This window comes from Podarcis gaigeae (genome assembly GCF_964106915.1).
Source record: "Podarcis gaigeae genome assembly, chromosome: 6".
Classification (NCBI taxonomy): Eukaryota; Metazoa; Chordata; class Lepidosauria; order Squamata; family Lacertidae; genus Podarcis; species Podarcis gaigeae.
In genome coordinates, this window is record NC_139682.1 from 56,799,416 (window position 1) to 56,812,628 (window position 13,213).

General features: G+C 37.8%; 2 protein-coding genes across 16 annotated transcripts in view; one reads left to right on the plus strand and one right to left on the minus strand.

Annotated features, from left to right (window-relative positions):
• The window catches only part of LOC310846337 (doublesex- and mab-3-related transcription factor 2-like), a gene marked incomplete at its 5' end in the record, with an annotated part of 76,263 nt that overhangs the window by 22,024 nt on the left and 41,026 nt on the right, over positions 1–13,213 (plus strand). The window lies entirely within an intron of this gene.
• GLIS1 (GLIS family zinc finger 1) overlaps positions 2,129–13,213 on the minus strand; it is a 193,791-nt gene continuing 182,706 nt past the window's right edge. For 5 of the 6 annotated variants that reach the window (XM_083742612.1, XM_083742614.1, XM_083742611.1 and 2 more), the window contains 2 exons: positions 7,134–7,301; positions 2,129–2,764 (listed from right to left, as the gene is read on the minus strand). In XM_083742612.1, coding sequence (XP_083598738.1) covers positions 2,625–2,764; positions 7,134–7,301 — 308 coding nt within the window. In that variant the 3' untranslated portion in view covers positions 2,129–2,624. Of the gene's footprint in view, positions 2,765–7,133; positions 7,302–8,894; positions 10,241–13,213 lie in introns of those variants that run through there. The other variant, XR_014565253.1, reaches the window with a different exon arrangement.

Genomic DNA, 13,213 nt, shown 5'->3' on the forward strand with positions numbered 1-13,213 from the left:
GGCCTGGGCTGGCTGCCTTTTTGCATGCTTGTTGAGTAAAAGGCCTTTCAAAATAGTGTTGTCTATAACGTTGGGAGAAGGCAGCAAGGCAAGACAGCCAGCTAGGCCAGGCCAGCAGCAACCAAATTTTGCTAGTACCAGCCAAGGAAGATAGGAGTGGCTGCTCAGGCCCTCCTTGGGAATGGCCGGGAGGCAGATGCTGTTGTCATCCAACATTTGCTGGATTTGAGTTTGTTGGTGTCTCTGGTAACCTCTCTCTCTTACATCAGGGATGTTGGCAAATTGGATTTTAAAAGGCAAAATAATATTAGAATTGGAGCTGTCAGAGAGGCACAAGGGAACCTGTGTTTTAATGCTCAGGAACTTGGCAAAGGCCTTGCAGATTTTTATATTATGGATGTATGTTTTGTATTCTTTTATTAATACTATTGCTTAATACAAGTTTGTCATGGCGTTTGGCTAGAACAAAAAGCTCATGAACTTGAACTGACAACCACAGAGACGTAATGCCTCTTCCAGAATCTAAATCAGTGTTGGACTGTTTTTCTTTTAACCCCATAAGGAAAATTAGGTTCTGTGAAACAGTACACTGCCATGGAAAGAAATGCATTTGTATACCTAGAAATAATTTCTTGCCTATTTTAATTTTATTGCTGGGCAGAACTGGGTGGAGTTCAGAGTGATGCTGTTACAAACCTTCCAAATTATGATTGTAAACAGAATGTAGCATCTCCTTGGCATAACCCAGAAAAATACAGTGCTGTCTTCTCTGCACATACTGATCCTGCTCCAATACCTCCAGCCAGATATTCACAATTGCATCCAGTTTTTCAGTGTAAAAAAAAAAAAGTGAGCAAGGAGAACCCCGTAAGCCCCATCTATTTCAGTGAAGTGCGCACAGCCTCAGCTGGTACATTGGGTTAGAACACAGATAAACATAGTGCCCATTGATGTTGTTTGGACTCCAACATCCATCAATCCCCAACCACTATGGGGTCTGGGATGGTGGGAGTTTGAGGCCATCCCGGACTACTGCCATTGAAGTCTGCTTTCATGGAAACATAGCACTAGCTTGATAGGGCATTTATTCATATTCAAAACTTTCAAGCATGTGTTGTTGCCTTGAATGCTCTCGTAATCAAATAATAATAATATGTATATACCCTGCCTGTTTCCATGTAAGTGACTTAGGGTGGCTTACAGATACAAATAAGAATAATAAGAATCAACGAATGTCACCAACAATCAGTAGCATTGGGAAATGCTGTGTCTAATGCACAGAAATTTATAAGTTTCACTTCCTTGTGCAAAATCACCCAACTTTGTGGTACTTTTGATTAACTGCTGAGGATAGGATTGTATTCTTTCAGAGAAATATAGAAGTCTTCATAGCTTTGCATTAATTAGCCACAAGAGGGAGATATGGGCATTGCCTATGGAAAGTTTACACTTGATTAGGCCATCTTCTGATTTTATTATTTATATGCTGTTGATTTCTTTTAAAAAAAGAAAACAGATGGTGAAATATAATGGCCTTGGTTCAAGAAGCACAAAGGCATTTGCATACTTTGAGTATTTATTATTTGGATGATGCATTCACCTTTGGCTGTTTAAAACTTTCCTTGTCCAAAGAGAAGGCAACCCAATATAATGCTAAACATAGGTCATGATCTAGCAAGGAAAAGTCCATTTGGATAAACAGACTTCCAGGCACATACTTCTCCCCCTGCGTGTAGGTGTTGCTGCTGAGTATGGTGTTAAAAACCCTTACATCTGCCCCACCCCAGGTTGCATACATGTATATGGTTATTCCCTTTTCCTCTGTGAATAACCAAGGTAAGCTGGTTTCTGTAACTGCAAAGGTTCTAGACCAGGGCAGCTGCTTCTTGACACAAAATTAGTTTCAGCACCATATCAAAATGGTAAGTTATACTAACACAGGAATGTATCATAAAGCATATTCAGAAAGAAGAATAGTTTTATGAGAAGTTAGTGGAATATGACCAATTACAGCATTTGGGAAAGAAGATATAAACTGCAGCAAACGACTGCATGTGCTCTTAAGTCACTGATGTTAAGGTTTCACAAAACAGCAGATGAAATTTTATTTTTAAAAAAGACAGTAGACTTGTTTCCAGTTTTTAATGCTTTCTTGTAAAATTGAAAATATAAAACCAGCTCAGCATAGTGAAAACTTTTATGTACATGAGGTCTGTGACTTTTAAAGAAGTCCTTTTATAGTCAAGAAAACACCAGATGAATTAACTGTGATTAAAGAGACCAGGATTCTTAAATTGAAAACATACTTTTCAAAAAAAAATCTTTACAAGCATATTATATAATTTAGATTTATATTTTACTAAAAGAACTTACACAACAAGCAGTTTCGGATGCTCTCCCTTCTCCCTTAAGAGAATCAATTTCAAAGTGCCACAGCAAAGGAATAGATTCCAATAATTGTACAGTATATTCCTTTATAAAATAGATTGGTAAAATGTGAGAGGTTGACTTAAATGAGCACATACATTTAGTTGCAGACTAAATACAGTAAAGGTAGTTGAACAACAATTCTGTAAATACAAAAGGCATAAGCATGGTAAAGAAAACAAATATTTTAGCCGGGCTTAGGTATCCGTATAGATGGGAGGAATGTGATTCAAACAGTGATCAAAAGTGCCATTTTGGAAAAATCCATTATTTTCTTCTGTTCCGTTGATAACTACTTCTTCTGACACACATTGTGCTTCAGAAATGACCTCATAGCCTGAAAATATGGCAAGCACATGAGACTGATTAATACTACGAAAGGTGGCAAATACAATCTGAGTAAGAGGCACCAACTAAATGTGATGCTCAGTTCTAAGATTAATTTTCCTTTCATTGTGTGTTTTTTTAAATGCAAAGTAGCAGGTAGGATTGAGAATGGGAAGAGGAGAGGAGCTGCTCAAGCACATTCCCTTCTACCACTTGTTCTCTCAAAACCTCCCGTTTGTGCCTGCAGAGAAAAATATATGCAACTGAGCTCATAGCTGGAGTCATAACTCCAGAGCTTCTGATACATGTTATTGTTGCACAGCAGCTGTTTCTGCTTTCTTAACTTAATACCATAGGAGCCCCCAGGGGCTGAGGATCCTTTGCCCCCCCAAAAAAATATTTGAGGCCCCCCAAATGGGCACTGCTGTTCTAATGGTGTGCGCACGTCAGGTCTTGTGTTCAATTATGTGGGCTTACCTGCCCCCCCCCCCAATTTTATTCAAGTTGGCACTGCTGCCCAATACAGTACAGTGGTACCTCGGGTTAAGTACTTAATTCATTCTGGAGGTCCGTTCTTAACCTGAAACTGTTCTTAACCTGAAGCACCACTTTAGCTAATGGGGCCTCCTGCTGCTGCCGCTCCGCCGGAGCACGATTTCTGTTCTCATCCTGAAGCAAAGTTCTTAACCCGAGGTAATATTTCTGGATTAGCGGAGTCTGTAAGCTGAAGCATATGTAACCTGAAGCGTTTGTAAACCGAGGTACCACTGTATTCACAAATTGTCATTAAAACTTTCAGTAACCCGTGATCTGCTTTGAAGTTACAGCATAAAATTCCTCTGCATGGCTTTGTCAATGATTTCCAATTAAGACTTGGAGAACAAGTGTCTGTTCCTTATTATCATTTAAATTCCTGTTTGTAAGAGACCCAACTCTTAACAGCACTCTTCATCCTTTTTCACCTGTGGAAACCAAATGTAGTTGGCTGATGAAAATGTGGCTCGGAAGGGGAAAGGTGTGAACAGCTATGCTAAAGAATGCTGCAGAAGGGCCAGTACTCTCAAAACTATCATCTTTGATTCTTCTGGCTCCAATACCACTGTTTAGAACTGACAAAATTTCAGAGTTATCACACTTTCTTCTAAATTGTTATGCTAACAGGAGCTCAAAGGGAAAGTTGTAGGAATGGGGGGCAGCGGGAAGGAAGGTACTTGACTGACAAGATAGAGATTGAGAAAGTATGAAGATCTGGAACTTATCTCCCTTTCCCACAATGTCCAATTTATTCTCCAGTTTCAGGATTTTTTGAGAGCCTCATGTTCAAGAGAGTGTATAAGCAAACATCCAGGCTGTAACTTTAAAACACATTCTATACCTTTAAAACACATTCTTTTGCTCAAAGGATTCTGGGCACTGGGCTACAATCCCCAGCAACCCTCAACAAACTACAGCACCCAAAATTCATAGATGGAAATAACATAATTTAAAGGTATAGTGTGTACATAGCCCCAGAAAACGGTAAGTGGGACCCATTGCACAAGGAACTTGTTTATCCTCTGTGCTACAGCTCAGTCTACAACACTGCTGAAATAAATTTGGAACCAAATCCCATATACTCCTATCTTGGTCTGTGTGGCAGCTTCTTCCATTCAAATGATCAATAGAATCTGAATAAACATGGAACTCAGATCTGCTCTGGGTTGCATTCTTGAATTTATTTTATTTCAGCTTGTTGGTACATAATTATTTTATTATTTCTATATAACACTATCAATGTGCATGGAACTTTGCAGATTGGCATAAGTGACAAAATAAAACATAACCACCACCACCCAGTCAACCCAGGAGTTTACAATCCAAATTTCAACAGTGGGAAAACAGCAAAGGAAGGTTGGCAAGAAAGGATAACAAGGATAAATGATAGCAAATGCACCTATGTGCAGTAATTAGGTTCTGTTTCACCCACAATGAATGGACAGTAGTAAGCCATGACAACCCAGATGCCATTGTAACAACCCAGATAGCACAAAACATCCGAAATACTAAGATAAAGAATACCAGGCATTTTTAGTAGATGAGATCTCCCTTATATTGATGGTACCATAAAACCAAGAAAAAGAAACACTAAACTAAGACCCAGTGAATACAAATGGTCTATTTGGCCAACAAATTATCTATGAATTGCAGGGTTGTTTGTTTTTGTGTTTAAGACTCTTAAGTATTTGCCTAAATATAAAAAGTACCAAAGTGAAATATCTCATAGCAGTTTAGACGCCAGACATAAAAATATCAATGGCTGTTGAATTTGGTTTCTTGCCATGATATTATTCTTTGCTCCGATGACTTCTTTTGAAAAGTTTATTTAGTCTGCTCCATACTAATCCTAATCTGCAATCTGATGTTAAGCTGAATAGAGGATGTTTTAAAAAACATCAAAAAAGCAACTTCCAAAAAGGCAGAGAACATGAAACAACATACAAAAATGTCAACTGTAGGTTAAAAAATCCATCCTTAACTTTTTGCTAGATTTTTAACTTGTGCTAGTTGGAACAAGGTAACTGCATATGATGATAAACCAGTCTGAATCTGAGGCAAATTACCTTCTGTGAAATGACTGTTTTGCTTATATTCTATGTAATATATGTAAGATTAGCTTCCATATTTGAGGACTGGAAAATGGCCTCAATACAACACATTTTTTTAAAAAGGGATCCGGGGATGGGGGGAGGCAGTCCTGGAATTTACAGGTGGGTTAACTTAACGTCTGCCCCAGAAAAGTGATGGGAAGTATTGTTAAAGATAATATTACAAACCATATAGAAGAACAAGCCTTGCTGTAGCAGAACCAGGATGACTTATGCAAGGGTAAGGTCTATTTCATTTCCCTACTGGAGTTCTTTGAGAGTGTCAACAAGCCTATAGATAGAGGTCATTTGGTTAACATAATGTATTTGGATTTTCCAAAAGCTTTCACCAAAGTACCTTTCCAAAGACTCTAGAAACTGGTTACATAATAGGAAGCAGAAAGTAGGAATAAATGGACAGTTCTCCAGATGGAGTGATGAAGAAAGTGGTATTGGTATTGGGATCTGTGGTTTTGAACTTGTTCAGAAATGATCTAGAGTTGGGGTGAGCAGTGAGGCAGCCAAGTCTGCTAATGATACTAAATTGTTCAGGGGCATTAAAACAAAAAGGAATTGTGTAAAGCTCCAAAACAACCTCTCCAAATTGAGAGAATGGGGCATTAAAATGGCAAATGAAATTCAGTATTACAAGTGTAAAGCAATGCATGTTAGGACAAAAAATCAATAATTTTACATATGCATTCATGGAGTCTGAACTCACAATGCCTGACCAGGAATGAGTCCTTGGAGTCATAGGGAATAACTCAATGAGCCTATCAACCCAGGGTTCCATTAGCTTTGAAGAAGGCAAATTCCATGTTGGGATCATTAGGAAAGGAATTCAAAATAAAACTGCCAATATCATAATGTCATTATATGAATCTATTGTGCAACAGCGTACAGTTCTGGTTGCCTCATTTCAAAAGGGATACTGTAGAGTTGAAAAAGTCTGAGAAAAGGGCAAGCAAATGAAGAGAATCTTGGGGGGGGGGGGCATTTAAGCATGCCAGCAGGAGTTTGCTAAAGTTATGTATATTTTACAGCTTCGTTTCTACATCTTTGATTATTTATTTATTTATTTATTTTAAAAATTGTTGGCTGGCACCTCAAAGACTGCATGTGTATAAGCAATTTGAAATTATGGAAATAACCTTTTAAAAAGCCAATAAGAATTTAATACCTTTTTCTAATATTTGGGTAACATTTTATAAACTCAAAATTTCCACAACCATGCTACAATTTTGTGAACTTAAATACAGAAATAAAAACAGTTGTCTCAGTATTAAAGGATATGATAAATCTGCAAATATTTTGTAAATCTATGAAACAGAAACCTTTAGCTGCAATGTTAGCTGATCAAGCTGTAGAACTAGATCTAATCTAGGCATTAAATGAAACATGTAGTCACTGCCAATTGACAATTCTCCTGCATGCCTTCAAGTAATGTTTAACTGAAACAGACATGTGATGTTAATACAGTGTTGTTGTGCCATGTGTCTGATTCAACTAGATAATACTGGGAGACATGGGGATGGATAAGAGCCACACATTTCATGCAACACCTGACTCAGAGACTGATTCTAGCTATGCAGCTTCAGATAATTCAGTCTCTGAAAGAAGAGAATTAGGGGACCTTAATACATACAAAAAAGCAGCATCCCACTTTCCTTATTTATAAAATATAAAAAAGATGTTTGCTTTCCCCCTATAAAAATTACTGAGCAAGATTAATCCAGTACAGTCCAGATCAGTTACCTGTTGAAGCTATAGGTGCACTGAGGATGTGATAGCCATTTTGTCGCAGAGGGTTAAAGCAATGGGAGTCCCCTGACAGCGCATCACTGTTGACAGATGAGTCCATTGCTCGGTAACAGTCCTCATAGTGGAAACAGTTCTGTATAGAATGAAAGCTGCCTTGATAACCTGCAAATAGATATTGTACAGACATGTTTAGTACTAGAAATATGCATTTGGTTTCATTTATGAAATTTTGTTTCATGGTGGTACTGCCTATTGTAGTTTGACATCAATCTTTAAACTTTTGATTTTATTGTGGAGTTTACTTTCTAGGCTTGTTGGCGGAGCAGAGAGACAGTCCTAACACTTGCTCCTGCTGCACACTCCTAGAACAGATATATGGGGTGTGTGGGGAGAGTAGGGGGGGGGAGTTATGTTGTGCAGCTAGAGGTCTTTCACTTGCAGGGTAACGTCTGTGGATTAATAATAATAGTAATGTTATGTGCATGGAGCAGCTCACTGCCACAGCCACCCCCTGCCAACTAGTGGGAGACACTGTGGGCAACTCCATGACACACACACCCCGCCCCGCAAAATGGAGTCAGGCCTAGCACAAGGTATTTCCAATCACACATGACAGGGAGTCGGAATGAAAGCTGCCTTGATAAAATTAGGTATATCCTCTTTGGCATTGGGCAGGGAGTGTCTAGCTGAGAGATTCAAAGAGCTCTTATGCCAGGCTGATCAGTTATCTCACTCTGAGACTTCAAGGACAGTACCTTATTGATGATGAGAGTTATCCTCATTTCTATATTTATGAACTATGAAGTCCTCTGCACACACCGTCTAAGATGACTGTATACTTTAGAGATGGGCAGTGAATCAATGAGACACTTGGATTCCACTGAGCCATCCGTTCAGCTCCAATGAGCACTTTGTATGCATTGCTAAGGGAAAAGCTGAACATTTTCCAGCCTGCCCGGTAGAGACATCTTCCAGAAATGATGACATGTCATCTCTCTTTCCCCACGTTTCTCTCCAAATTAAGCATGACATATTGCTGAATGTATGTTTCCCCTGCAATACGAAAAACCATTTTGGGAAGTAGTATATTTAAGTGGGGAAATGGGGGCGGTATAGGGGGTTGCTTAACCCATCCTTGTCATGTTTTCCCCACTCAAAGTAGCATTTTCTAAGCAGTTTGTTTCTCTTCCCATGATCTCCACATCTATAGGAAAGGTATATGATCTGTCAAGCGTTCAAATAAAAGCATGACATCCATACAGGGTTTTTTTCTGTTTGATTGGGGGGGGGGGATAAATTTAGCTCATGCTTCCTCTCCCAAATCTGAACTGCAGAATTTGTTTTGAAAGGGCTCCGTATCTCAAGAGAGGTGATGGCAGCATGGCAATCACAGCATTCAGTGCAAACAATTCCTCTGCACCAGGTCCTTTGCCAGTCTGCTAGATGGCAACAGGGAAAACACTGGAATACAACAACTATGATTCTCTACAGTAACTGTCGGACCATATGGGTTTGATCCAATCATGGAAGGCCTTGTGATCAAATTATGGTCTCTCCTAATAAAGGAGGAGATTCTCACTAATACCTTCTCTCCCTATTGTACCCCAACAAATCTGCTGGGGGTGTGGGGACCCTTGAGGGCAGCATGGGAAGTGGCACAGGAGGGACCTGTTAAAATCGCCTCCCTACTTTTGTTAGCAGGTGCTATGGGGATCAACATGTTAATTCTAGAGAAAATGGCTAGAGTTGCAGTACCTTAGTTTGCAGTTCTGCGGAGTGACTGACAATACAGCCGATTTAATCAGAAACACCGGTTCAACTGCATTTCCATTCCAGATAAAAGTAGCATACTGTGATGAGTATCATTCAACTTGGCTTGCTGAATGCTCAAGTAATGACAAAATAATTACTTAGATTACAGTGTTACTGCACTTCAGAGTGAAGTCTCCCACTGTCATTCCCTCCTTACTCGTAACCACCTTACTTTGCAAACAGTTACCCGACTGATATTTCAATTTGGACATTCTGTCAAATATGTCATAGATATTCTTCATGTTACTCATCATTCCACTGTTAGATTACTCTTGTTATTTTCAGGCAAAGAAGGGGAAACATTTATATTGTTGTGGGTTTTTAAAAGCATTTTGTTCTTAAGCTCTTACAGATTTGTCGGTCCTTCATGCCAAAGTGTCTTTCAAGATCTAACACAGAGTAACAGCAGGAGCTTAAAACAAGGTTCAAATCCCATAACGATAGTGCAATTAACAACCACATGTGGTTTAGTACTGCAATCTAAACATGGAGCTTTTAAAAGGATTTCCAAATTCTTAAGGGGCTAAAATATGAACCATTCCATGGAACTGTATAAAATTGGTCTTTCTCCACCCCCCCCCCAATCTCTTTTATTTTTGTAAGTTTCATAAAGTAACATTTCTATTTGTGTTAAGCGAAGTCCTGGCAGCGGCAGAGTTGACATCCCCCCGCACCCCAAACGATTTCAGCATTCCTTCAGTTTGTCAGATTTAAATCAAATCTGTGGCAGCTAATTTCCAATGAAGAATTTCCCAAACACCCTGTCGGTTTAAATGATCACTGTTAAATGTTTTATGTGGAATAAAATGTAGAAGTATAACAGTTAATAAAGGAATCAACTGTGTTCCAAACATAACATTCAGTTACAATTTTGCTTTGAATGTGACACAGAAAAGCTGTAGTTAACCACATCACAAAGTATGCTCGTTGCCTCTATTTCCCTCAAGCCACAACCCAAAAATCTAAAGCACTTTTTAAACGAATGATGTAATGAGGAAATTATTGGAATATGCCTATTAAATGCCAATTCGTTCATGTCATTCCACTTAAATGTATGAGCACAAATAAGTCAAACTCGTCAAATTACATAAAATCTCTATGAAAAGACATCATGTAAGATATATAAATAGCTGTGCTATTTCATTTGGTTGCCAAATTCCTTCAACGCATAACAATTTCCATCTGATCCTACTTTAGCTGAAGTCAAAAATTCTGCTGGGTTTTTGTTTTCATCCATTGTCCATGCATTCTCATCCATAATGCGTCCAAATAGGATTTCTTTGAGACTTCTATTACCCAGAGGAAGGAGAAGTATAAATATGCCTTTTACTCTCATGAGCAAAGATTTTACATTTGGTTGACAGTTGTTATATTTTCATTTTTAGAGTTAAAAAAATTGAGCACATGCTACTACTTTACTAATTTAAAACACTCATTATAAGAAAATAACTTATTTTTAAGGATATTGGTGACATTTACTTGGCCTGAAATTAAGGTAATATTTTGGTGTTTGGCTAAAATAATTGCTTTTGAAAAATTGCAATGAAAAAAGCAACACTTCCCTCCAACAGGACGTGTGATTTTCTTATAGAATAAACTTATTACAATAGTTCAACAGTTATTCTGTATGTTTGTTTCTGCTTTACTCTTAAGCAGCTAAACCCTTGTGGTTTCATAGTTACTTAGCTTATTACTGTAATGTGGTTATATGTTATTATCGGCTATCATAAATCAGCTATTGTGCTTCAGTGGCATTAATATTTTTAAATTTAATAACCTGTTCAGCTTCTGATCAAGTCAGCTTTTATGTAGGGACAAATAATGTATTGCAACAAGCTCCGTTTCATGTTTTTTGTTGTCCACTGGAACCTTGATTGTTGTTAGCCGCCCTGAGCCCAGCTTTGGCTGGGGAGGGCGGGATATAAATAAAATTTATTATTATTATTTATTATTAATTGATTATGCTGCTTATGAAATATTTGCTATGTCCATTTTTGCAAGGAAAAAATTGTTCGGCTTGTCATGGTTGCATGCAACAAGAACATGCAAAAATCAAATGAAAACATGAAAGATATGCCAGATTTTAAAAAATGAGAAAGGGTCTGGAAGTCCCCAGTTTGAATCCACTTTGTATTGCAAATTGTATTATTTGGATTCTGGACCGGATAAGTTACCGAATTCCTATGGAACATGTTTCAAATAAGAATCGGAGACTGTCCATAAGATATTATGGGGAAAATAACAACTGTAGGATTGGGTTGGTAAAGAACAACGTTTTATTTTGTATTTTAATGATAGATTGATTTTATAGTTGCTTAGAAGCCATTTTGACATATCTGATCCCAAAACTAAAGCATTTGCGATTAATATAAAAAAATATTTAGCTCATGCCCATCACCCTTAGAATCAGTGCTCGACAAATTAAATATAATGTGCATACTGGCTTTGAAATCTGCAACTCAAACTATTTAAGGTTTAAAGATTTTGTGAGTCAGAACACCACGTTAACATATTCTGAGATTAAATAAATTGAAGACTAAATAGAAAAATGCAACTTGCTTTGAATACTTATAGATGAGATCATTTCTGTAGGAATATCTTAGTGTGCACCAGCAAATATGAGATTTAATGGAGTTTTGAGTAATTAATTATTGAGAACAGCAGTCATACACATTCAAAAATCCATAAACTAAAATTGTCGTATGACACAGAATCAGAACACATTACAGAATACATGGTTTATTTGCCCAATAATATAGGTAAAAATACCCCAATGGATGTCTGATAAAAATTATGGAACAGTGCACATACATTTTCTTTAAACATGGCCCATAAGGGACAGCTGCTATAAAATTATGTCATTATGTAATGTATAGATAGTACATTACTCCACAGCTGAGAAATAACTACATAATAACTACTCGCCAATATAAACTGGAAGTGCCAAGAAAAAATAGGATTTTAACCAAATGTAGTGGGGATGTAAAGACACAGATTTTTTTTTTTGGGGGGGGGGGGTTCCTGAACTCTTAGATATAACTGTAGATATAACTGTAATATATAAAATTCAACTAGACCCTGTTGTTCTTTTTCTTGAAATATGTTCATGATCTAGTAAGGTATGATCATATGATAACTGCTGCTAGGATAATGTTGGGTTTCAATGATATAGCCTAGAGAATGGACAGGAAAATTGTGCAAATTTGCCTCAGTGGTTAAATTGAGACACTATATCAGATTTAAAGAAAAATATGAAATTGGTTGTATCCACTTCTGCAACCATACTTCCTCTTTCCCCGTGTGCCCCCAAAATCTGCTCCAGAGGGTCTCCCAAACCATCAGGATTAGATTTTGAGGGCACACAGAGGGCTGCAGGGGAGAGGGATAAGCGTCATTGTGCAAGTTGGTGTCTGATGCATGAGTGGGCCAGGAGCATTGGTCACAACCCAGTGACAACTTACATTCATAACACAGAACCCTTTTGTTGACTATAGCAGGAGAAATGAGTTGTTTCCAGATATAAAACATGGTTTTGCAATGTTTTGGATATACTTAACTATAGGATGTTTTATGCTATACAATGTATTTTGTTTCTAGTTTGCTAATTAGTGTAAAATTACACTTTATTTCCATTTTTTTTTAAAAGCAAAGATATCTTTAAAGGGATTTAGGTTTGCTTATAAGCCTAGTTTCAAGACTTATGGATTTTGGCTTAATATAGATGTTTTTGTTTATCCTTTGTTGATGATAAACTGTTAATGTTTGCTATCATTTTTTATTTGATACTGTCATTTGCTGATGCTTGTTGGCTGGTTTGTGGCCTTGCTTGAGCCACACAGACCTGAACTAGTCCAAAAAATACTAAACTCAGGAAATTTCTGCAGCTAACTGAGCTTGAGCCTTATACATCTTGTGTAAGACCACATGACTGTTAGTAGCCCTGCTTGTACCCAAATCAAATGGGCAATGGTGGGGACAGGTATATAATTGGAAATGGGCTCAGATGGAGTGGGGATTTCCCCTGTGTGTTGCTCTTTTGTGCTAGCTTATACACAGGACATACCCTTTCCCAAAGTCGAGGCAGCTGTCACCTGTAGTACTAAGGCCAACAAACATAAAAACATTTCACATTGGATGTCCACATTTTCAAAAGAGCTCTGTCTTGTTGAAAGGGCACCTTCCATTGAAATACATGGAAATTTGGCAGCACTAAACAGAACACACTATCACAGTTTCCACATCTGTATTTAAGCTCCTACTTC